The sequence below is a fragment of the Physeter macrocephalus genome, unplaced genomic scaffold, assembly GCF_002837175.3.
Source record: "Physeter macrocephalus isolate SW-GA unplaced genomic scaffold, ASM283717v5 random_1709, whole genome shotgun sequence".
NCBI classification, from domain to species: domain Eukaryota; kingdom Metazoa; phylum Chordata; class Mammalia; order Artiodactyla; family Physeteridae; genus Physeter; species Physeter macrocephalus.
Genome location: NW_021146484.1, coordinates 1 through 25,000, shown reverse-complemented (window position 1 = coordinate 25,000; position 25,000 = coordinate 1). Strand labels below are relative to the sequence as shown.

At 47.4% G+C, this 25,000-nt stretch overlaps 1 protein-coding gene across 2 annotated transcripts; it reads right to left on the bottom strand.

The window, feature by feature from the left end:
• Positions 1-1,184: 1,184 nt before the first annotated feature.
• On the bottom strand, positions 1,185-23,836 carry LOC102990242 (transcriptional enhancer factor TEF-1). 2 transcript variants are annotated; one of them, XM_028486698.2, is made up of 6 exons: positions 22,193-23,836; positions 21,281-21,415; positions 20,096-20,142; positions 19,127-19,188; positions 18,028-18,152; positions 1,186-3,431 (listed from the first exon to the last, which is right to left on the bottom strand). In XM_028486698.2, exons 1-6 carry the CDS (start codon positions 22,193-22,195, stop codon positions 3,237-3,239), a joined length of 567 nt encoding a protein of 188 aa, XP_028342499.1. In that variant the 5' UTR covers positions 22,196-23,836; the 3' UTR covers positions 1,186-3,236. The 2 variants fall into 2 exon arrangements, with proteins under 2 accessions (XP_028342500.1, XP_028342499.1); XM_028486699.2 differs by lacking the exons at positions 20,096-20,142; positions 21,281-21,415; positions 22,193-23,836 and adding an exon at positions 19,282-19,439 and having other exon boundaries at positions 1,185-3,431.
• Between the last annotated feature and the right edge of the window lie 1,164 nt (positions 23,837-25,000).

The window sequence follows — 25,000 nt, the reverse complement described above, 5'->3', positions numbered from 1 at the left end:
TTTTTATATCCTTCACAATAGTGGCTCTCAAACTTTTGATCTTGGGACCGCTTTTCCACTCTTAAGATTTACTGAGGACCTCAAAGAGCTTTTGTTTCTGTAGGTTATAGCTGTCTGTATTTTCCACGTCAGAAATTTAAACTGAGAAAAGTTTTAAGTATTTATTACCTAATTTAAAAATAATATTAAGCTCATTGGATGTTAACATACATCTTTTTAAAATTAGACATACCTATATTTTAAAAAACAAAAATTAGTGAGAAGGATAGCACTGTTTTACATTTTGCAAATCTACTTAATGTGTGGCTTAATGGAAAATACCTAGATTCTCATACCTGCTTCTAAATTCAATCTGTCATGATTTGTACTTCAACTTTTGGTTGAAGTACATGAAGAAAACCCAGCCTCACATAAATATGTGGCTGGAAAAGGGAAGAATATTTTAATAGGTTCTTCAGATAATTGTGGCCATTTTTCTTTGACACTACACCAACACTTGACAAGCGGCAGTTTGCTTCGTGTCCCCTGCATCAGCAGGCAGACTCTCAACCACTGCACCACCAGGGAAGCCCGACAAGCGGTAGTTTTTAAAGGTTAGCTATAGTGTGGAGTCTGAAACCATATCAATGAACTTTTCACACACTGTTACATTAAAATCCATTGGTTTATCTTGCACAGTATAAAAAAAATGTATCACATTTGTTAATATGACTGTGGGTCCCAGAAGAAATGTCTTTTAAGTATTGGGAAGCTGTCAAGTTCACCAAAGTGGATACAAGTTTTCCAAAATTCTTATTTTTACTTGAAAGCTCAAATTTTATCTTTGGCAACAAAAATTATCAGTTGTTTTCCTTGATGTAGCAGGCAGGCTCACTGCATTCATTTTCAGTGTGTACTCTAGGTTCAAGATATAATAAACCTCATAAAGGACATTCTTGGTGTGACTGATTTTTTTTTTTTTTTTTATATTTAAACTGTGCCGGCTTCCCTGGTGGCGCAGGGGTTAAGAATCCGCCTGCCAATGCAGGGGACACACAGGTTCAATCCCTGGTCCGGGAAGATCCCACATGCTGCAGAGCAACTAAGCCAGCGCGCCACAACTATTGAGCCTGTGCTCTAGAGCCCGCAAGCCACAACTACTGAGCCCGTGTGCTGCAACTACTGAAGCCCGCGTGTATTGAGTCTGTGCGCTAGAGCCCGCAAGCCACAACTACTGAGCCCGTGTGCTGCAACTACTGAAGCCCGCGTGCCTAGAGCCCGTGCTCTGCAACAAGAGAAGCCACTGCAATGAGAGGCCCGCACGCAGCAATAAAGACCCAGCACAGGCAAAAATAAATAAATAAAAAATAAATTTATTAAAAAAAAAAAAAAGCCCCCAAAAACTGTGCATGCAGCCCGGCCCGACTGATCCAAGGCTTCAGCAGTTTTACCCTATTATGTTTGAACCATCAATGCGCACATCAGCAGAGTTCAAAAGGAAAATAATATCTCAGTGTCATAATGAAAATTGTTTTGACCTTGTCAGCCCATAGACAGGATACTGAGGAAATCCCTAGGGGTCTGTAGAACACCCTTTGAAAACTGCTGTGTTATCGTGTAACAACTGACCCCCAGCCACCATTCAAGTCACTAGGTGGCAGCCACTAATTTAGAAAAAGGAAGTGACTGTTTAGAAAAAGGAAGTGCTTTTTCAGGGTGTCCACATGTATTACTGATCCCGAGAACATTAAATTAAGTAGAAGGCTACTTCCACAATCCAAATTCAATATGGAAGCATGACAAATGAAATCCAGTTACCATGCAAGGATTATAAAAAAAAAACTAAACGAATTAAATTTAATATGTAAATTTCCTCCCAAGGAATTTAAAATATGAATTTTTCCTTACTTCATCTGTTTGCTTCCCCCATTTGTTGAGTTTTTTTGTGCCAGGCGCTTGCTTAGCTTCGCAGATATGGAGAGCGATTGACAGACCCTGTGGGTGGGGTCCAGGGGGCATGAAGCAGCCAGGAAACAGAGCAAAGGCACTATAGTCAAACGGATCTGATTTCAAGCCCCAGGTCCCCACCCTGGTGCAGCCTGTACTTTGTAATCTCTGGGTCTCTGTTTTCTTAGTTGGATATGAGGCAAATTCCAGGTAACACTGGGAAGACTGGATAAAATGCATGTAAAGCATGAGCGCAGCTCCCGGTCCACAGCAGGCATTCAATCAGTGTAGCCACCATCATGAATAAGGTGCCTGGAAGCAGTCGAGTCCAGAGAGGAGTGGGACACACCTCCAAATAATTATGACACAGCATGGGAACTGAGTAACCACACAACGCGATAGGACTAAAAGAAAAATCAACCATTTGTTTAAGTGAGGAAGGTGCTACAATAAAGAAGCCACCACCTCAAAAGAAGGAGGGAAAGGAGGAAAAGTAAAAAGTCCACCCACTCACACACAAAGGCTGGCCGTAGGACAGACAGCAAGGGAAACACCCGGAACCAGCTCTTTTAGGGCCTTTAATGCCACGCTCAGAAGCGCAAACATTTGAAGCCATTTTCTTTTTATTCTTGTCAAGCCTGAGGAGTTATAAACGCTCAGTGCCAGCAGGTCCTCTGCTCTTAAGTCCCCAGTACACACACATTATCCTTACGCTTGCTGTGACATCCCTGACCCAACAGCAGTCCCCTGGCCTGGGCCTGACTAGTGGAGAAGGGACAGCAAAGCTCTCCTCAGAGGCCGGGGGACAGCAGGAAGCCCCAGCAGCTGGGGGAATGTGCCCTTGGTGTTTTAAAACACAAATGAGGCACGTAATGGGCAGAGCCATTTTGTATTCTCTCTGACACTTATAAAATCTTGAAGCATGTCTTTAGCTCCACCCAAGCCCCTTCTTTGCCTCAGGTCCTACGCTCCAGTGGAATTTATAGGTCGCTTTGCTTAATGGTGTGAGAACAAACAGAAAGAGGGTCGAAGTGCCTCACGTCTGCCATTGTGACCCCAGCCATCTGCAAAGTTTCTTGTCATTGCATGAGAGAGCCCTGAAGCCCAAGCAGCTGCCTGTGTCTTTTTGGCAGGGACAGCAAATGCCATCTGGGTCACCACATGGATGTGCCACAAGGCCAGCATGAGGACGGCCCACGGATGTGAGTCTGTGATCCCTTGGCGATCCTGCAGATCAGTCAGCGGGAATCCACAGCCAGTGTTCTGCCCTCAAGTGCGGGATGCGACCATTCAGACAAAAACCACTGAAATCACAGCAAGGTCTTACTCACCCAGAATTTTACGAGGAAGAAGGCATTTTGAGGGCCCTTTCCAAACAGTTCCTTTAAGCCACCTTTCTTTTCAGGAAATTTGTCATAAATCTGACGAATGTCCACTGACTCGAGCAATGGGTCACTGTAAGAATGGTTGGCATGCCCGATGTGCACGAAGAGGTGTTTGTTGTACTGTAAGAAACCAACAGAAACATTCCCATTACAAACCCTTTGATCAACCTGGGACACATCCATCTTGAGCTGCATAAAGAGTGGTAGTCTCGAAATCCCGGAATTCCGCCTTGAATAGCCTCGGGTCTGTGCCTTCGAAAAGATGAAGATATTAAGAAAAGCCATTACAGCTAAGGGTTAAAACAATCATTGCCTATTATTACAAGGGCATATATTTTCCCAAGTGCCTAAAAAAGTCTTTTTGTAGACACAGTAGGAAACAACAACTTAAGTTACCCAACTACCAAACCTAGAAACAATTCTGTTATCCAGTTTTACCTGACTCAACTGAAAATGACAGTGACACCCTTTGGAGCCCATCATTTACAGTGTAAGTCCAATAAGCAGTATGGGTGTGGTCAGCTAACGCCATCACCCAGAATGCACTTGTCACTTCAGCTCCCCTAGCAACAGCATGAATGCAGTGCTCTGAGCAACGGGACCCACCTACTTCTTCCATCAGGAATAAGAGAGCTGAGTGTCTTTCTCACGAGTCCCCCTAGTAACCAATCTAAAACTTCTGCAAAAGGGCTGGTCAATATGTGACTGTCAGTGCAAAGTTAGAGTCATGGGTATAGATCATGGAGAGGATTCATGGTGCAGGGCTATACGGGACCAGTAAAAAAAGACCAGTCACTCATTCACAAAAACAGAAACAAACAAATCAAAACCCTGGTAAGTCATTTAACTAACAAATGGAAATTCTTTCTTCTCCTTGCTTTGAAGTATAAGATATGGTAACTGGACCACAAAGGAGAGTGGCAAACCAGTGGTTCTCACCCAGGATGCAGCAGAATCACCACGGAGCATTTAAAAATCATCAATGCCTAGGTCCCACCCAGGCTAAACTGGCATTTCTGAGAATGAGGCCAGGCAGCAGTAATGTTTAATGCTCCCTTGATGAATTCGAATATGCAGCCAAGTTGGAGAACCACTGGCCTAAACTCTACACTCCAGCACCCCCATGCCCACCTCTCCTGCTAAATAGGCAGTAAGACCAGCCTAATGTGACACAAAGACATCTGGGATACAGGGGTTCCAGGGAGCTCAGAACCCAACAGGGTTCACAAGAGAAACCCATGTCAGTATTCGCCCACCAGTCCCTATTCACTTTTCAAGTTTACACCGGCATTTCTCCAACTAGAGTCCTTCCAAGTACTAGTTCCACAGGGAATGAGAAGTCCCAAATAAAAGAAGGCTGCCCCAAGCTGCTCGCCAGCAGTACTGTGTACTGGCTGAGACGGAGTGTGCACTCAGCCTGGTCCAGCACAAAACTTTGTGCCCACTGCCAACCAGCTATGACACTGGGTAAGTCCCCCCAGCCTCCAACATGGGGACAGTGATGGCACCTGCCTCCCAAGGGTGCTATAGGGTTTATTTTTGTTTTTTTAAATCTTTCTGCTTATTTATTTATTTTTTATTATATTAAAAATATTTTTTTGGCTGCGTTGGGTCTTCGTTGCTGCGCGCGGGCTTTCTCTAGTTGTGGCAAGCGGGGGCTACTCTTCGTTGCAGTGTGTAGGCTTCTCACTGCGGTGGTTTCTCTTGTTGTGGAGCACGGGCTTTAGGCGCAGGCTTCAGTAGTTGTGGCACGCAGGCTCAGTAGTTGTGGCACACGGGCTTAGTTGCTCTGCAGCATGTGGGATCTTCCCAGACCAGGGATTGAACTCGTGTCCCCTGCACTGACAGGCGATTTTTAACCACTGCGCCACCAGGGAAGTCCCAGTGCTATAGGGTTTAAATGATGTACTGCATATTAAGAGCTTAGTGGAGCTCCTCCATTCAACAAACAGTAGACACTAAATAAATGTTAGCTACTATTATGTCTCATAAAACCTCTCTCCTTCGAGGTGCATCTGAATATAACACGTTAAAAGCACTGCGGAAGAGAAACATTGTGTAACTTTCTATAGCCCAAAGTTGTTTGCTCACAAAACCCTGTAAATATATCCTGAGGAAGCGCTGGTTTACACTCATGACCTGCTACCCACACGCTGTGGATCTCTGGCCACAATGTGGAAGGGCAGGAGGCCCAATACCCCATCTGGTGCCAGCTGTCCACATACAGGGAGTGTGGCCAGGGCCCAGCACCATCTGGGAAAGGGCTAAGCCCCTCTCCTGCTCAACATCAGAGTGCTATCATTACCAAGGCTTCCAAAACCCTAAAAGGTATCAGGTGAAATGAAAAAGAGGAACGTCAAGTTCTGACATGGACCCAGCCTCTGTTCCAGTTGTCTGGTGGATTTCAGGATGGCCTGAGACCTGGATGCAGCCACTCGGGAACAGAATATGCTGTGCTGGAAGAAAACTTTTAAAATAAAGTAGAAGCCATTGTCATGTTAGGGAAGTGAGGTTATAGGGAGGGGTGAAGCACCTCTGATCTTTTAAAAATTTTCTCAAATGTCATCACATCATCTTTTCAATTATAAGCAAACCAAAGCCCACAGAAATGTATGGGGCACTGTTGCTAAGGCGCTTCCAGTCTCATCAGTCGGTAAAAGGATAAAAAACAACACAGGTGAAGCTGGGAGCACAAACACTGGTGCAAGGCCCTCAGACATGAGGAGGTGCATGAGGAGGTGATGCCTCGTGCCTGGCCCCTCTGCTGGGCCTCTAGTTACCGGTACAGGAGCAGAGGGCAAAAGGCGTTGTTCCTTCATTATCCAGACAACTGGCTGTCTCCATGTCCATCACCCAACCCTTATTATCCAAACCTTGCTTGCAGCAAGCTCCCAGCCCTACCCGGCTTTGAGAGGCACCATTTCTGTCACTTCTTGTGGCATCTGTAGGCAGTGAGTTTACGGGAAAGAATGGAATACAAGCAGAGCCTTGGGTATACCTGTGAATAGAATCAGAGTCTCTCTGCTGAGCACACCTCACTCCCAGATCTTCTGCCTTGCCAGCTCCCATGGGCCAGGGAATCCGAGCTGGGGTGAAGTTAAAACTGTTGTAACTCAGGGACCACAGCCCGGACCTCCAGGTGTCAGAGATCAGGAAGGTGAACGACCGGAGGGTAAAATCTACCGTTCTTCAATGGGGACCATGAAAGTACAGCTGAAAATCAAGGTGCTGAGCACAAAGCACTCTGGAGCCAGACAAGAACCTGAAATCTCAGTTTTCTCATATGTACAATGGGGATGTATGACTGTCATACAGAACAGGTTGGAAGATTAAAGGAAATAATGCACAGAGGGTGCTCGGCGTAGGGCCTAGCAGACAAGACGCGTTCAATAAATCACAGCTGCTAAGATGACTACTGTTGCAGTGTATTATGTGAGATTAACTAGATCCTGGGGTAGAAGCAAAAGAACTTTCCTACTTTAGCTACCCCTCCTGCCTAGCGATGGAAAAATAAACACAAATAAGCCAAGAGCTGGGAGCAAGTGGTGAAGCTGCATGACTGTTCAGATCCTTGATTACAGCCCACCCATTACAAGCTGCTCGGGGTGTGGGCCTCTCACCTGTGTCTACAGAAAGAAAGAGAACTGTGTCCACTCAGTGTTTGTACAATGTGCTTTCTACATATGTGACCTCTGTACAATGACCTCAGGGTCACTGCCTCACAATGACACTGTAGGCAGATTTTATTAAAATCATTTTTACAGATGAGGAAATAGAAGCTCAGAGATGAACAGATTTGCCTGAGGTCACACATCCAGAAATAATCCTGAAGTTAAGAATAAAACTTGGATCTATCAAAGCCACAGCCCATGCATTTGCTGCAAACATCAACCACGCTGTCTCCAGAAGAAAATATAAATGCCTAGATCCTTCTAACTCAGATCTGCTTTTTCTGAAAGTTGATTTGAGAAAAGAGGAAAAAAGCTGAATAGCGTTTTCAAAATTCTGAGAAATGAAATTAGAATGCGGGACAAACATAATTATTCACAGATGCATCAGATATTAGGGTCTTCAGAGGTTTCTATTTTGAGGAGTTACCTCAGTGCCCAAGTGGCTGAAATGAACTGAGCATGGGCAGGCTGTCTTTGCCAAAGGAAATCGGGCACTGCCTCCCCAAGGCTGGTGACTTGAAACCAAACCCTGACTGTTGGCATCTGAGTGGCTTTATTCCTGCCAAGAGGTGACTTTGTTTCTAAGAATACAAAGGACTAAAGAAGGCATCCTGGAGGCCACAGCAGTGGGACAAACAGACCTCCCCTCTCTCCTTAATTCAACCTGGCTAGGTGAGGAATCCCTCTGCACCCAAATCTAGAAGGCTGAAAAGAAGACGTCTACCTGATATGTTTGGGTTCAAGTTTTAATGAAATTAAAACCCTAAAAACTATTTGGTGAGGCTCTACTTCCCATCCTGCCAGATCTCCTTATAAGAGAAGAAGACAAGGGTGGATACCTCACTTCCCTTCCTCCTTCCCCAATAAATCCCATTTTCTTTCCAGCAGTGGTGGTTTCCCCCAAACTAAAGGTGGAACACAAAACCAAAAAAGGGCAGTTCTATTCTACATGGCAGAAAACAAATATTTACAAAAACAACAAAAATAACAACAACCAACAACCCCAAGTGTGTGGGGAATGTACACGCAGAAATGGGGCGAATGTCAGTGAGTCATGTCTACCAAAGCCTGAGACTAAATTTCCTTGATATCGAAAAGAGAGGTCAACACGGGCTTGTTCAATTACAAGAAAGTCTCCTAGGCACGCCGTAGATATGCTGATCATCAACATATCAATGACAACAACAGAAAAGGTGCTCACTCTGCATATTTCTTTCGTGGATTTCCGTGGAACGAATCGGCCCACCTAAGGTCCGTCATATACCAGGCACTGTGGCGGCACAGGGAATCCATGCGCTAATAGTACAAAGCGCCTCCCTTCAAAGAACCTACAAAGCGAATGTATGGAGCCAGCTTATTGCCTCTGTAGTCAGAACCATCAGCTGCCCATTAAATACAGGCTCTCAAAGATTCTCACAGAGAAGACTGAGGTTAAGGACAGCCAACATCCCCTCCCCTTGTACATCCCATGACTTAAATCAGCATTTACCTGCTCTGTTCATATGGATGGCCGTATTCTCCAGCACTAAACATACAGTGTGATTCATTAGCAAGCAGAACGTATGTGGAATTTACCTTGAAAATGTGAACAAAGCTTCACAAGCCTAACGTACAAACCATGATGAAAACCAAGTTAGCCATCACATGTGAGAATAGAACACACTCTCAGATTTGTCAGGTTTCAGAAAACCGACCTTCCTGGCAACTACTCTGAGGTAGCAATAGGAGGATATGTTCTTTTGAAATGAGGGAGTAAATCAAAAAAGGGGGGAGATGAGGCCGGAACCCAGAAGAGGGGTGAAAGGAACACGCTGGCCTGCAGCTGGGCTGCTGACCTGGACAGCAGCCAGTCCAGAGGGGACGGGGAGCTGGAGGGCTCCTAAAGGGACTAGAGAGATTCCCTGACTTAGCTGACCATCTGGAGAAGAGTTTGAGAATTCTGTTAGAAATGTGGAGGATGAATTTGTGTAGGTATGTAAAAGCTGAACAAATAAAAAGGCAATGACAAACCTTAGAAAAAACAAGTTTTACAGTCAAGAAAATGGTTCTAACACATTACACATTAACCATGCTGTGTACAAAATTTGCACAGGTTTGTAATAGAAACACTGAGTGTTAATTAAACCAAAAATTGTGATGTAACCATACTGGGGGGGTGAGGATGTGCTAAGTTCAGAGAGCTGAGTCCTGGTCTTCCACAGTAAGAAGTCACAGATAATGTCTGCAGATCGAGGGATTGAGATACATAGTAGGAGCATGCTGTTTAGAAATATAAATACGGAGATGCTACACAAAGCAAGGAATAAAAGGCCGCAAGCAGCTGTTCCTAAGGAGCAGGACTGGCGGGTGGGAGACAGGGCAAGGGGGCAGGGGATGGCTGCTCTTCCTTATAGGCCATGCATGGGGTGTGATCTGGCTTATACACGAAGCACATCTATTACTTTATTAAATTAAATAAACAGCCAATCCAGAACTATCTTGGAACATCATGGAGTTTTGTGAGGAAAGAACTACAAAGGGAAACAAAAACACACAGAGTCGTGCTTCAGGATGTTCATTCTAGTTGGCCGCTAGTTCCCTGGACCTAAAAGGAGCTTGGTCAGATCACAGAGCCTTCCTAGGCTCAAATACTCGGGATGACTGAGCAGGAGCTTGGACCCTTGTCTGCCTGCAAGGTTCACCAGAAAGACTGATGTTGCACCGGCACAATCCTCCCTGGATTGAGATGTCGCACGGCTCAGCAGCCCCTGACACAATCTTAATACACAGATTTCTATTCTGACTTGGGGAAATGCTCATTTTCTCTTTTTATTGCTATAATCTCTCCAGCTATTCTTCACGGCAGTTGTAAACAGTGATAAAGGTAAATGTAATCCTAATATCTCCCCAAAGTGACTTGTGAAGGGTAATTTAGCTACCCTGGGGGATTAACAAAGGACTTTGCCCCTCCTCCAAAGCTGTTCTGTGAGGTCACTTTCCTTCCTGGTCTCTGGCTCTCCCTCTCTCTCTGCTGCTTAGGGAGGCTGCAGGGGAGGAGGGCTGAACACCAGACAGGGTCTGGGTCTGAGTCCTGGTGCCGGCACCGCTTCCTAGCTGAGTCATCTGGGAGGGGCGCTTTCAGCCCTCTCCACATCGGTAATGCAGGGATAATAATAGTACCTACCTCGAAGGAGCGTCACAAGGCTTAAAGGAGATCACACGTGGAAAATCCACAATGCTGTGCCAAGCATGTAATTTGTTATTATTATCATTGCTATTATTATTTTCCCCAATAATCACGATGTTTCTGTGCTTCGGGTGAGATTACTTGAAATTATAGCTGTTCCTCTGACAGCAACGAAATGGAAATACTAAAAAATTAAAGCAGAAATTAAGAGAGGAAAGTTTCAGACACATTGGTGATTTCTACTGTCCCGACACTGCCATTATGTACTGTACTGTAGGGTAGCTGAGGTAGGGGTGATGTGTGCGTGAGGCCTTGAGGGGTCCGGCCCCTGAACTACCCCCAAGGCACGTCCGTGAAGAATGCAAAGTCTGTCCTCGCAAGTGGGGCTAGGGCAGTCTGGGCGGTTGCCCATTACTGCAGATGAGACAAACCAGAACAAGCAACTCCCAAAGTGGCCACTGGGGTTTAATTTTCTTTTCTCTTTTTTTTTTGAAAGGGCTGCTAATAGGTTCTAGTCCAGAGCCCTCTGATGAGGCAGTTCACTTTCTATGCAAAAGGAAAGGGAAAGCCCTAAGAATCTGCTGGTCCTTGGCATCTGAGAGGCTCCCTTGGACACACCCCAACGCTGCACTACACTGTCTGACCTGAAGATGGCGGTCTTTCCCTAAACTTATTCCAAAAATTCCAAGTATTTGAAGAACGCAGTAAAACCTTGAAAAATGACTGCTGTCAAATAATACCGGGAGAAAAATTATAATCCACTTAGGAATTCAAAGAAACCAAGACAAATAACTCATGTCAAGGGATGCTAGTGTACAAGTTGAAACAGAACAAGGACAAATCACCTACATTTGCTCCCTGTTATTTTCCTGCCTGGACAGTCTGCTCAGACACCCCCCAGCACAGCCTGGGCAACCTGTGACGGCCCCTGGGCCCTGCAGGGACAGGGAGTGGATGCAGGACCAAGCCACGGAAAGTGGCCTGCGTCTTCAGTCCCTGGGGAGAGGAGCTTGCCTGGGCTCACGCTCCAGCAGGCTCTCTCCTCAGCTAGCTGGTCCAGAGGCACCAGCCCTGTTCTGGCTACTTGGCCCCCTGGTGCTGCTTCCTCCCTTCCCTGTGCTCTTCCCAGAGAGAAACATCACTGAACACAAGAAACAAGGAACGAAATCGGTCCTTCCTTCCTGGATCTCACACCAGGATGCAGCCCCTCACCCCACCTCCCACTTCCACCACCATCTCCATGGAGCGGCTGCTGTTTTCTTAGAAAGAAGTGTGTCTTCCCCACACAAGTGCAGCTGTTAAGGCCCACTGGCTGAGTACAGGGACAGCGACCAGGAAGGCAGGCGGGGGGCGGGCCCTGGGCTGGGCCTCTGTGAAATGTCTATAAAACCCAGGTTTCCAGATGCTTTCAATTGCCTCATCCCCAAATGGTCATGAATAAAGAGGGTGAGCGTCCAGAGAAGCTCAGACATGGAGAGTAAACCACCCACTGCTGCTACGAGAGGGTGCAGCTGGCATGGATGAGCCGACACACTGACTGCACAGCTTGGCAGTCGCGCAGGACAGGGTGGGAAAGGCCACACCCCACCACAGCGACCTGTCACCTCCAGCACTGGAGCCCACTCCATGTCCCACGCCCTACTGGAAGACCACACGTGGTAACACGTAGGAGAAAAAGCAGGCAGAAGCATGAACATTGAGCACAGCCAACGTCAGACCCACTGCAGTCCTCCTGAGGACCTGGAAGGCCAAATGTACTTTCTGACCATTTATTCAAGTATGTGATGCGTACATGAAGAACCCATGGGTTAGAATCCAGGCCCTGCTGTTTCTGAGCTGTGTGGCCTGAGCCAAATTGCTTAAACTTTCTGGGCTGTGGTGTCCTCATCTGAACAGAGATGACACCTGGCCTGCTCATCTCACGGGTCAGTGTGAGGTCAAACGAAACAGGAAACATGACAGTTCTGTGTGAGCCTTAGGGAGCTACACAGATGCTAGGATGCAGGTTAACTATTAATGAGAGCCACATACGAGCCATGAACTGGGGGAGAGAAAGAGTCTCTTTTCTGAAGGACCAGAAACCAAATCTCCCCAAAGAGCTGTTTCCTATGAAAACACAACCCCGCTCTGAGATGTAGCGACCCCCTTAGCAGGCAATGCAGGGCTTAGAAGCTTCTTCAAAGAGAACTTGCCCTCTTCCACTCTGTCTAGGATATAGGCGAGGATCCTCCTGGCAATCTGGAATCTAAACCTTGCTTCTGATCTTACTTCTCCAACTGAATTCCCATACAAAACAATTGACTCTTCTTTCTGCCACGGCCCTCATCAATGTCCTATTTCCTCAGAGTTGCACTGGTCACATTTTCCAAACCAAAGTCAGGATCTGTGAGATCTGACAAAGGAATTTCAGTTGATCTATGAATTTAGGCCTTGGAACGAAGCTACATAAAACCATGAAATCATCCTTGGGGTCCACATTTAACCAACTGCCTGTATGGAAAAGAATCAGGCTGTCTGCAGAATATATTTGTAGAACTTGAGGGACAAGACTCCCCCCAGAGGGGAGAACTCAGGTTCCCTCAGGCTGTGAAGACTGCTAACTCACTCCCCGCACTGGGGAAGTCCCATGCTTTTAGGCTGTTCCAGCCACTTAGAAATAAAGATAAGGGGCCAGGTCACTCCAGGCAGCAAAACTCCTCACCTTCTCGTTGAGGAACTGCCATCGTCCAAGCCTGGGCATCATTCAGGAATTCTCTCCTGTGGAGTCCAAATCAAGTGTCCTTACTTTTCTTTCTCCAAATGTCCCGATCACCTTCCTTCACTGGCTGCCCCCGTGTGAAGGGCCTGCTACATCCAGGTTGTGCTTGGGGAGCTCAGACCTTGAAGGGCAGCCGTTTTTGCATCTGAGTGATTTTTAAATTTCTTCAAAAGTACAGTGACATGGTGAATATACAAAGGGGAGCCAAACCATGGCACGGCCATTTCCTGGCAGTGGAACTTGATAATGTACCTTAATGCTCCTGAGCCTCCGTTCCCTTACTGAGAGATGGGACGTAAGAACAGTGCCTGTGTCAAATGCTCGGCACGCAGTGCTTGGGACACAGCTCAGCCAATGCTGGAGGTTATCGTGATGGACGCAACTAGCGGAGGTGTCTCCCTGGTCAGGTGTGCTCCTGTACCACATCATGGAACTTCTTCTTCCCCAAGATACTGCTCCTTCAAAATCTAAAGAGAATTATCTCCTGTCCCGCCCTCTCCATCCCAAAGCTTGCCTTTCTCTAGCTGTGTAACTCCTACCTAACCGAACTCACACTCTCTTCCAGCTCACAGCCCTGCTTGTTCTGGAATCCAGATCACGGTAGGCATTAAATACACAACCTCTGCCTGGGAAGATGTGGCTGAGCTTCGGGGCGGCTGGAGGAACCTGCCCTGCCCCAGGGAGCAGGTAGAGGGATCCCGTCAGGCTTTATCAGGAAAACCACTGTGTATGCACACACGGGATTCAGCTTACAGCTCATCAAGGCCGGATTTTCATTTCTCTAAAGGAGCAGCTGCTTCAGGTCTCCAGGAACTGGGCCCTGATTACAGGCGAGGCCCTTTTAAAAAGCCCACCCTGGGTGGAGGATCTTGCACTTAACACCCAAAGTCCTTTGATATGCAACACTGAAATCGTGTAGAAAGTGTACTTTCAAGCATTACTAACCACTTCTAAAATAGTCTTTGTTTTTTAGATCTTCCTTTCTTCACCCTCTGCTGTTTTTCTCTTAGCTTCTAGTGGAGCCAAAGGTAACAGAGGGACTGACTTGCTGGTTCTCCACCAATATCAACAAACACCGACTCCGGGAAATGTCTGGTTTACACATGATGCAGAGCCAGCAGGGGGCGCTCATCCCCCAGATTAGTCTTCCCTTAGCTCCTTGTAGATTACGGCTGGCTACAGGTACTCACATCAGATACAACTGGACCCGAGAACCTTTGGTTACAGGTCTCATGATATGGAATCGACAGACCTGGATCTGAATCCCATTTCCAATGTCAGCTGGCTGCCTAATACTGGGCAGGCTATGTCATAGGGTTGGGTAAGACAGTGCTGGCTATCACCAGTACTACTGCTGGTAGGGGTGGCAGAATTGTGAAGAATCTTTAGTGGTAGCAGGTGACACGTGGTAAACTGAAGAGTGAATTTCCAGCATAGCTGGGATGAAAAGAGGTGGCCGACTAATTGAAATGGGGGAGAATTCACAAGATTACTTAAAACGAGCATTCTGACAAGTCTCAAGCACCAGCCTCTCAAATTATATAATATGTGCTTTATTTTGCAAACATAAGGTGCTGTTACAATGAACATGTAAAGGCCCTTGAGGTCTAAGGTCACACTGAAAAAACATGTAGCATGTGAATGGTTTCTTTGGCTCTCAGACTTCCAACTATAGGGAAATTTAAAGCCATCTAAAATAAACTCACCTGGTACATTTAAACAAATTTGGATATATTACCCTTAAAATTTAACATCAAACATTAAGCATGTTAATTTGATAAGGAAGCCAACAAAGTGACAAATAATTAAAGGTCCTAAACAAATTCAACTTTGGATTCTGCAAATCTCTGTCTACATACAGACATGTACACACATTTCCCCCTACGTCTTTGCAATGGCTTAGGTTCACTGGAATCATGGGGCCATGGGTAGTGCTGGCAAAAACCAAGCAAATAAATTAATGAGCTTGGTGCAGTGTGATTTTTTTTTCATCCTTATCACAGCCCTATGAGGTAGGTAATTCTATTTCTTTCTATAGAAGAGGCTTGGAGAGATCGTTAGTCAATGGCTGTGGCCAGGTCTGAACCCTTTTCTACCTGTACTGTCGCCCAAGAGGACATAAGGCACACTTGGGGAGCAACAAAGCCAAGAGGAGAATCTAGTTTGCCTGGTCCTCAGTCCAGGGTGGTCTCCCTTAAGTCCCTGCTACTCTGGAAATTCACTCTCTAGTTTATCACATCTGTCACCATTAAAGTCACGTGTTAGAGTCTAAGCTAAAGAGCCAAACCTGTTCATTCATCAGTAAAAGGTCAAATCTAGTTGAGCCGTTCAGATTCTTTTTTCTTTGAATTTTATTTATTTTTTTATACAGCAGGTTCTTATTAGTTATCCATCTTATACATATTAGTGTATGCATGTCAATCAAAATCTCCCAATTCATCCCACCACCACCCCGCCACGATCCCCCCACCGGGTGTCCATACCTTTGTTCTCTACATCTGCGTCTCAATTTCTGCCCTGCAAACTGCGAACCGTTCAGAGTCTTAAGTGTAATCCCGAACATACATGAAACATGTATCTCTGGACTCTATTCCAAGGACTTGGTGGGCCCTGCCTTTCTAAACTATTCACCAGCTTTCACCTCCTGCTTTATCTACATCAGAGTCATCGCCTCTGGAATGCTCTTCTGCCTTACTCATCCCTGCCCATATCGATGCTCTACCTCTTGGCATGAGGGCTGCTTCCTTGACGAAGCCTGCCCGGTTCCCTGTCCCTCATTCACAGCACCCAGCGTTCTCCCTCCCCAGCAGTCACCACACTTTGCAGTGGCCTCATGTGTGACTATCGCCTCGTGTGCCTCCCCCACTAGACGTCACTCCCCTCCGCCCAAGGGCAGAGTCAGTGGCTGGCTGTGCAGCACTGGGCGGGCCCCTCCTCGGTACAGCGCCCTGAACACGCAAGTGCTCATAAATGTTTATAGAATGAACTGAACGAATCTGTCGGTGATTCACAGTGTGAAGCCCAATTAACACCAACAACAGGAAAAAGAGGAAGTGGTCATCCTGGGCCCTAACAGGTCCATAACTGAGGAGGACATGAGGGGGCTGCCACAGGCTTTTTAAATTAAAAAAAAAAAAATTGTTTGTTTTTTTTTTGTGTGTGTGTGATAAAACATTATATTGAGTCTTGTAACAAGGATAACAACTAACATCTTGGGACTTCTGCTTCCCAATGTCTTGGAGTTCTATTCCTTAAAAAAATGGTCACAAGCAAAGAGAGAGATTTGCTCATACAGGAGATACACAGACTGAATACACAATCCAAGAGACCTTCACAATTGGTGGTGGTTCCCAGTAGTGAAAAGAGTACATGGAAACAGAAGATCTGAACTCCGGGTCCTCCTGCTTATTGGCTAAATATCCTAAGTCATTTAATGTGCCTGGGCCTCAGTTTCTTCATCTGTACAATGGGGAAAAAAAGAATCCAGTTCACCAGCACGTCGAGGACAAAATGAAATAACCAACGACAATGTACTCTGTGAGCAATGAGGTGTCATACAAACACAAGTTACAGAAAGCAGAAGCACAATCTGGGCCAAAGCCCAGCCTTCAGCCAAAGAACCATCTACACTTCTCAGACAGAGGAGGAAGAAAAGAATCAGGAAGGTAATCTTTTTGGTTATTTATTTCAATGCTCCCACAGACAGGGATTTAAGCTCTCACCATCATCCTTCTTGTAAAGCCACTCAGACACTAGAGAAGAGTGATCCAGGTGGCCTTCTCTTCCCTGTTCTCAATAATCTCATTTTCCTTTACCTGCCTCAATGGGCCCAATGACCTACTCTACATCTCTTTCTTCATTTTTTCCCAATTTTGGAGCAGGCTCTCTTTTTCCACCAGCTCCCAGAATTCACAATTCATAGACAGAAATGTCAGGGGGCCACACGTGGGTTCCCGAGTCTCCACTCTGGTGACGGCCGGTGGAAACCACTCTACCCGTGGGGTCTCCCCCATCCTACCATCAGAGGCTTTCCAGCGAGCCAAAGTACAAATACTCCCAGGAGAGGTCACCTCCAGATGTTTGTATCCAAGTTACTCACAACAGACGGTGAACTCATTCATGATGCTTTTTCCTGGTAACAGAATGACAGCAAGGTGGCAAATATCCAGAGAGCATGGCACCTGTGTGCTTTTGGTAGCCCCCGAGATCAGCAGGGTGGGGTGAGGTACAAAATATGGAAAGGAGTTGGTAAAGCTCCCAAAGACAAACTCCTGATTTCTTTAGTTTTTGCCTTGGGCTCACCCACATGCAGATGCAATGCTCATAATCACAGCCAAGGAGTGGGAGTGAAGAAAGGGTCTTGGGCTTGTCGGGTGGGAAAGAAGGGAGGCTCACATATGCAGGGGAAATGGTGGGCCGGGCTGAGAAACAGGGGGATGGTGGACACTAGATGGGGCGGGGAAATGGGAAGGAAGAAAAGCGACAAATAGAGTCCAGATGCCAATGTTCTTGGTATTTATGGTATTATAATGCATCACATTCTACCTCAAATTGCTGAAGTACTACTCTGTTACTTCTCCTTCAGAAGGTAGTAACTTGCTATCTTGAGAAGACACAGCTTTGAAAAGAAGTATAGAATAATGGCTAAATGTTTAGGCTTGAGTTTTAAAGACATGAGTTTGAATCTCTAATCCGTCAGATATTTATTAACTGTGTGGCTATAGGGAAATTATTTAACCTCTCTGTTTTCTCATGTACCACAGAGCACCTACCCTTATGCGGTTCTGTGAGGGTAAAATGTGATCCTATCTATAAGCTTTGCACACAGCACCAGCCACAGGGCAGGGCTCAAAACATGTTACATTTTACCACATGCAAGAGCCCATTAAGGTCCTTCGCTACAGCTCCAGCAATCCTTGGAGTTTGCAGTCCACAGCATCCATAACCATTTAGCTCTAAATTTCCACATATTTTGTCAACAGAAATACCTTTTCACTTAATTGAAGGGCTGTTCCGCTATCCTCCCCCAGGTCTGCTTCACACAGGTTACCTGTCAGGCCTGAGGGCAGGGAAAGAGGGGCAAACCCTGGGTTCAGGACACACCTCTCTGGGCACACTCACCGAGTCTGGGTCTCGCTGCTGTTCGAGGAAAGCTGAGAACTCCACCAGGCGGAGTTTGGTTGTGCCAATGGAGCGGCCCTGCCAGGCCGGGACCGAGGGAGCTGGGGCTGACGCAGGCTCAAACCCTGAAATACCGATCGATCGTCACCTTCAACCTGGCCGCTCACCTCCCCTCGGGCCTCAGGCCAACCCCGGGGCAGGGCCCTACCAGGAGGAAAGGCCAAGAGGCCTGTCCACCAGAGTCAGGGGCGGAGCTGAGCCAGGCAGTGGTGGGTTCTGGCGGAGGATCCCAGAGGCAGGGCCAGCCGGAGAAGCGCAATGCACGTGACGGCTCTTTCTAAAGCCAGCACCAGCTCAGGTTAAGGGCTGTGGCGTGAGGACACCTAATCCTGGGCAAAGGGGCCTCGCTGGGGACCACGGCAAGAGTGACGAAGAGTGGAAGCAGGTGCTGGCAAAGATCTCCTGTGAGACAGGAAAGACAGGCGACAAAGACCTCCTGTGCTCAACCATCTCCTTCCCTAAGACTGCAGTCACCAGCACTGTGGAATACTCCCTTGCAATGCTCCGTGGTGTCGGAGCAGAGGGCGACGAGCGAATGCACGGCAGCCTGGGGAGTCTCTAACAGAGTCCCAGTGAGCCTCTGCGCATGCGTGCAGTGGGAGGCAGGCAGGCCGGCTGGGTCCCCGGTTTCTGGCTGGGCTTCCGTGTAAGCTCTCCTTTAAAAAAGTGTGCTCGGAATTGAAATGCACTTCTCTGAGAAAGGGTGAGTAAGACCCTATCTGCCCTCAAGACTGGGACTGCCCGACGTGGCCTGTTTATGACGAGGGAGGAACCACGCAACTTCCCCTTCCAAGGATGACCCACGGTCCTGAGTGAAAGTGATCAGGCTTCCTGTTTCTTTAAAAGCCCATCAGAAGAGCTCTCTAGAGATGACCGAGGCGAATCAGGACCTGGGAGGGGACACCCCCCTGACCCTCCTGAGCTCCGGGGTAACCCTGCCTTAAGGAGGGTGCCGGCGAGAAGGGGGCGTCCATGGCTCTGCAAGTGAGGGAGGGTGTGCAGCTGCGGAACAAAGCAAGAGGGTCCCGCAGAGACTCACCTGGAATGGGGGCTGTGACCGCTGGCTGGATAGGGTAGGCCTGCTGCACGAAGGGCTTGACGCTGGAGACAGAGGACAGAGAGAGTCAGAAACCACGACTGCAGCAGCGGCTACTTCCCAGGCCTGGCCTTGGCCTCCCAGGGCTAGGGACCCACCTGGGGGCCTCGCCACCGTAAGGTTCCCTGTCTGCAGGTGGTAGCACAGCCCAGGCAGACCTCTGCCAAGACAAGAGACCCAGGTATGCTGTCCATTTGAGACGGGCCAGCAGGCTGCTGGGGACCAAACCACCAAACCTCATGCCAGTTCCGGGGGACGAGCTGGACAGACGTCAGCCTGCCTTGCACATGCTGTGATATCTACCTCTGAACCTCTCTTCTGATCCCTGCAGAGACCGAGGTCGGTGGTCACCATTTCCAGGCAAGGATTGGGACACGTTTCAGGCTGTCCTTCTCTGGGCCAAATAGCTCTAGTTCTTTTGAGACTATATGGGCAGGAGTTCCTTTCTGCTTTTATCCCTAGACTGCCCTTATCTTCCAGCTTACTGAGCTTGCTTCCCTTGCACTCAAAGCATCAGTAGGATTTTCTATTAGCTGCCCCCACTACAGGGAAAGCCGGAATAAAATGGGCTATAGGATCACCTCCACTGCCCTCTCTCAAGCAAGCACTTTCAAGAGGACCCCAGGCTCTGACCCCCAAAGCCATGAAGGGATGGAGACCCTCCTCCTGTTGCCAGCTGCACGACCATAAATACTTAAGGTGGGAGTGAGGTGTTTACACGTCTCCCGGATCTGAGCAGTCTCTCTCCTGCTATTGGCCTCAGTAGATAACAATGGGGGATGACTTCGGTGATCTCAGGTTAAATCTCCCTTCTCCTCCAAGCCTGCAGGCAGTCTGGTGCCAGGAAACCTCTACCCGGGGTGGGCTGTGACCAGCCCCTAGTTGTCACGGCTGGCCCCTCCTCAAACTTACTCTTGTGAGGATCCAGGCTGTCCTGTTTGTATCATTCCCGGCCAGAACTGGAAGGCAAAATGCAAAAAGCTTCAGGGTTATGAGTTCACCTCAAAGCACTGCTCAGGATGTCTATGCACTGAAATCTTTGCTAAAGACAGTGGATTCAGATCATCCACCAGCTGCAAAGTGACCTTCCCTAAATGCAGATATGGTCGCTGCCCTGCAGAAGATTGCAACCTACAGCTCCCTCTGGCTTTTCTTCCAGAAAATTTCCCGGAGGGCAGGGACTAGGCAGCAGCTCTTCAGCGTTCACCTGACACCCAACTTAAATCTGGGTGCACTGCAGAGGGTTCAAAAATATCTCATCTGACTGCTTTACCCATGTGCCTACCCACCCTTCTCCTCCTCCCTCCATTCTGAAATGTTTCCTGTGTAACATGTGCCTCCACAGCTCCCAGCACGGGGAAGAGGACACAGCTCAGAACAAGAGGCCAGGAGCTCGGAGCAGCAGTAGAGACGCCTCCTTTGCCGTGAGCTTTCCTGAGCCTTCTGGTGCCTGCTGACTGGCGGCCTGCTGGAAAAGCAGTAGGGTGTCAAGGGAGTCAGAGAGCCCTGGGTTTGAGTCCTGACATCGCTAACCAAGTGATTATGATCAAGTTACCCAAACTCTTGTTTTGTTACTAATTAACTCCAGTTTTCTCATCTGTAAAATGGCAATAACAGTAAGAGGCATTTAAGATTATTTTGAGGATTAAATGAGATCATAACATTAAGCTTCTCAGCCCTTGGCAGGTGCAAAATGAAAATGATAATAGAATACTTCTGTCCCTTTAGGGGTCAGTTGCCACAAAGTGACCCCGAGGACACAGGAACAGAGACCAAGGGCCAGGATTAAAAAGATAGAGCTGAAGAGGCAGATGACAACCTGGAAGGGCACCAAAAAAGTGATACTTAATTCCATGTCTTCAGGGACTAAGCTCCTTCCCTCTCCTTCTCCCTCTCTTACTCTCCCCCTCTCCCTCTCCCTAGCTCCATCCTTTCTTTCACCATTTTGCACTCAGCAACAGGGCGCCACAAAATGGTCCTTACCCTCTCTTACACCTGACCCAATTAACAAGAAGTGCCAGGTGGATGGCTTTGTGCTTGGCCACCTGGACCCCATGCGCTCAGGGGCCATCACTATGGATCCAGCTCATGACTTACCCCCGGCGCCCCCGGGAAGGTGGGGCGTGGAATCCCCGGCAGCCCCAGCTTGTTGTGAATGGCAGTGGCTGATACGATCTGGGCTGACGACATGGCGGCCATGTGCTGCAGGGCCTTATCCTTTGCAGTCTGATCCTTGAAGGTGACAGTGACACACAGAATTAATACACAACACACGGCTACCGGGCAGCTTAAACAGGCACAGCCACGAGCACAGGGACTAAAATACAGAGCCACAAAAAAGGCCAAAAGAGCAAAACATGCACAGATAAATAAACACAGCCAGAAGGCCAAAAACACACTCAACCTACTGTAACTCTGAACGTTTACTGAGAACACCCAGTAGCAAGGTTTAAAACGAAAATTTTTTTTAATCCATTTTCCAACAGAATGGGAAGCCTCTGAGAAGAGTGGACCACGTATTTATTTTTCCAGCTTCCAAAGGGAGATGTCTCCAATTACTTAACAGACTCGAGGAGAGGGAAAGAAAGGCCCTGCTTTCAAGCACACAGATGGGGAAGGAGGGTGAGAGAAGAGGCGTGGTTGTGGATCTGGGGTAGGACCATCGCAGAGTGCCGGGAGGCCCGTCTGTGTGCTCGGCCTGGGAGCCTGGCAGACACCTGGTGGGGAGGCTCAGAAGCAGCGGGGCGGCGGGGCGATGAGGCAGGGCGATGACGGGGCCAAGCAGCATGCTGGCGGGGGGCATGCTTTCTCAGGTATCCCCGCCTGGGTCAAAGGCTAGACGGGTTCTTTCTATAGCCAAGGACACAGGGGATGCTACCAGGTAAGTGGTTTCCCCTTCTCCTAAAAGGGTCTTTTCTAAAAAAGCCAAGGCTGATAACACACAGCTAGCCAAAAAGTCGGCCAAGCACAGCTAAAGTACAGAATACTCAATTTGGTGAAAATACTTACCATGCTTGTTACCTGGATACAACAATAAACAATTTGTTAAAAGGATTGCGTTACAAAGGCAGGGTTATTTTTCTTCTTAGTTAAAAAATATATACGTATACAAACACATGATACTTGGGTACAATAAAATGCGAAGGAGCGTGGGGTTGTTTTTTTTTTTCACATTTTAGGAGAAATGTGTGACCCAGGTAACTGTCTAAAGGGCAATTATCAACAACCGCAACTCCCAACTCCTTTGAGCTGGTTCTGAGGCTTCCTCAGTACAGATGGAGAAATGGTCAGGCCCCTGGTGTGGGACAGGTCCTGACGGTGGGGCAGGGCTTCACACTCAGTAAACATGTCAAGGGTCCTGGCTGCTTGCAGAAGGTCCATACAAGCTATCCCAGGCCCAGGCTCCATCAAAGCAGGAGCAAAATGGTGACATCAGAGTAAAAAGAGCACTCTCCCCAGCTGTCATTCAGAATTCAGACAGAGAGCGAAGGTCAAGGGAAGCTTCAGGCTAAGACACTGAGTAGCAGCTGAGAGGTGGCTTCAATGTTTACAGATTTACCCAAAGGTGATGAATAAACATGCTGAGGCGCCAAAGGCAAGGCCAAAAGGAGGGGGGAAAAAGAAATCAAAGCCTACGAGACAAGTACTAGAGGGTTCTAAGGAAGATCAATCAGGTGCTCCCAAGGTAGAGACACCACTTTGCCCAGTAACTGCCAGAAGCACCATGTGAATTTTCAAAACGCTTATATTAACCCTTGAAAAAGAGCCTAACATTTGCATAAAATTTTATATTTTATACACTTCTCTGGCTCTCAATTGGAAAAACGAACCTCATCTAACAGCTATTCGGGGATACAAGTAAAAAAACGAACCTCATCTAACAGCTATTCGGGGATACAAGTAAAAAAACGAGCCTCATCTAACAGCTATTCGGGGATACACATGGTCATAATGAGTATCTGTAAGGGCACTGCTGCAGCTGAATGACACCATGAGGGCTCCGGATGCCTGCAGGATTATTGGTCCCCAGAGACTGAAGTGATGCCTTTGCTGCCTCTGGTCAGATGGCATTCTTCGAGCTGAAGCTCCATTTGCTAATCTGCTGAACGTTCTAACCCGAAGCCAGCTTTCTCTGGTAACTTTTTTTTAAAGGCCCGAAACATTTCAGACACTGAGATGCCAGGAAAAAAAGACAAATTTTGAAGTCAGTGGAATTTTATGATAAACTGACTGTGTGTGTGCAAATGCCCTACAGCCAAACTGAGCCTGACCCATACAGAACTCAGTGCCCGTCAGTCTACCCTTAGCTGGTCCTGCAGTTCCACCTGCCACCTGCCCCGCCATCCCCTCAGAGGGTAACCCTGGTACAATGAACAGGAAACCTGGCTCAGTCACACTTCCTTCCTTCTCTGTCAAGAGCACCTTGACATCTATACAAGCTCATGGGTTTCTCTTTGGACCAGTCACTTTGGACTCCAGCCCCCAAGTCATGTAACCCTTAATAAAAGGACATCAATACCCTCAAGGAAACCGAAGGAATGGCATAGGTATAACCACAGGTGCCTTCCCCAACGAGCTACAAGCCTTACAAGCTCTCCAGGGCCCAGGCGGGGGGAGCTGAGAAAATGGCAGCCCAGGCTGCCTGCCTGCCTGGCTGATGCAGACTGTGCGGAATAACTACAAAAGAGCTGTGGGCTTGGCTCTATTCCAAAAGTACGTCATGGGGCCTCTCTCAGACCTGAGACTTCTGTGTTTATGAAATGCTGATGACAGGGGCGGTTCTGCTTGCCCAAATACAGAGTGAGTTTGTGCACACTTGGGTGCAGTGACCAGGAATCATTAAGTCCAGGTCCACATGGAAATAAGCACCCACATCTCCACAACCCACTCTTACTGTATTAGAGTTGCTTGAGATGTTTCCCTTTGCTAGGCTGATTGAAAAGTTCTTCAAAACGTTCACGGAAGTTTGATACTTTTCTAACAGGGTAATCAGTCAATGAGGAAAGGAGAAAAGTCACCACCTTTGCTGTTTATGTCACATAGCTCCAAACACTTCAGAATACGGTCTTTTTCTTTTGTTAAATAAAGTCAGGTTTGACTCTCTTATTACCCAGCATTCCACCAGGTACCCAAATGAAAACAGAAGTTCAGAAGCAGAAGAGTAAATCAATTGCTTCGAGCACACCAACTTGCTCTATGCCAGTAAAAGGTGTATGTGCTGGGGAGTCTGGAGACCGGGTTCCAAACCTGCCCTCCACCTGACATTAATGGGCTGTATTACCTTGGGCAAATCACCTAGCCCTCTAATTTTCTTCAACTACAAAGGAAAGAGTTGTACTTTATTTTCTAAAGGTCTTCTGATTCTAAAAGTATTCATAGCTGTGAGTTTGACATCCATTATAAGCAAATACATCTTAATACATACAGCTGAAAAATTCCTAAGATTATAAAGAATGAGGCCATAAAAGGCCGAAGTGGGGAAAGAAAAGGCATATCTCCCTTATCCAACCAAACCCAAACTCAAGCCCACAACCTGGAATGTGGGAAATATTTATGGAGCAGGAAACATGGGTCTAAGACTGTTGATGGAGTGCTAAGAACAAACAGCCCATGTGACCTGAGACTGAGGGCAGACGAAGCACTCCAAGGCAGGGTGCACGTCTCAGTACCCACTCGACTCTCTTCCTGCCCCCATTCCTGGCATACCGGGCTGTCAACGGCCCCACTACCTCTGCCACGCGGGGTCCAGCAGGCCATGGCAGACATAAACTTCTCAGCCTGAAGCCTTTCAAACTGTTATTGTTACTAAGTAAACAG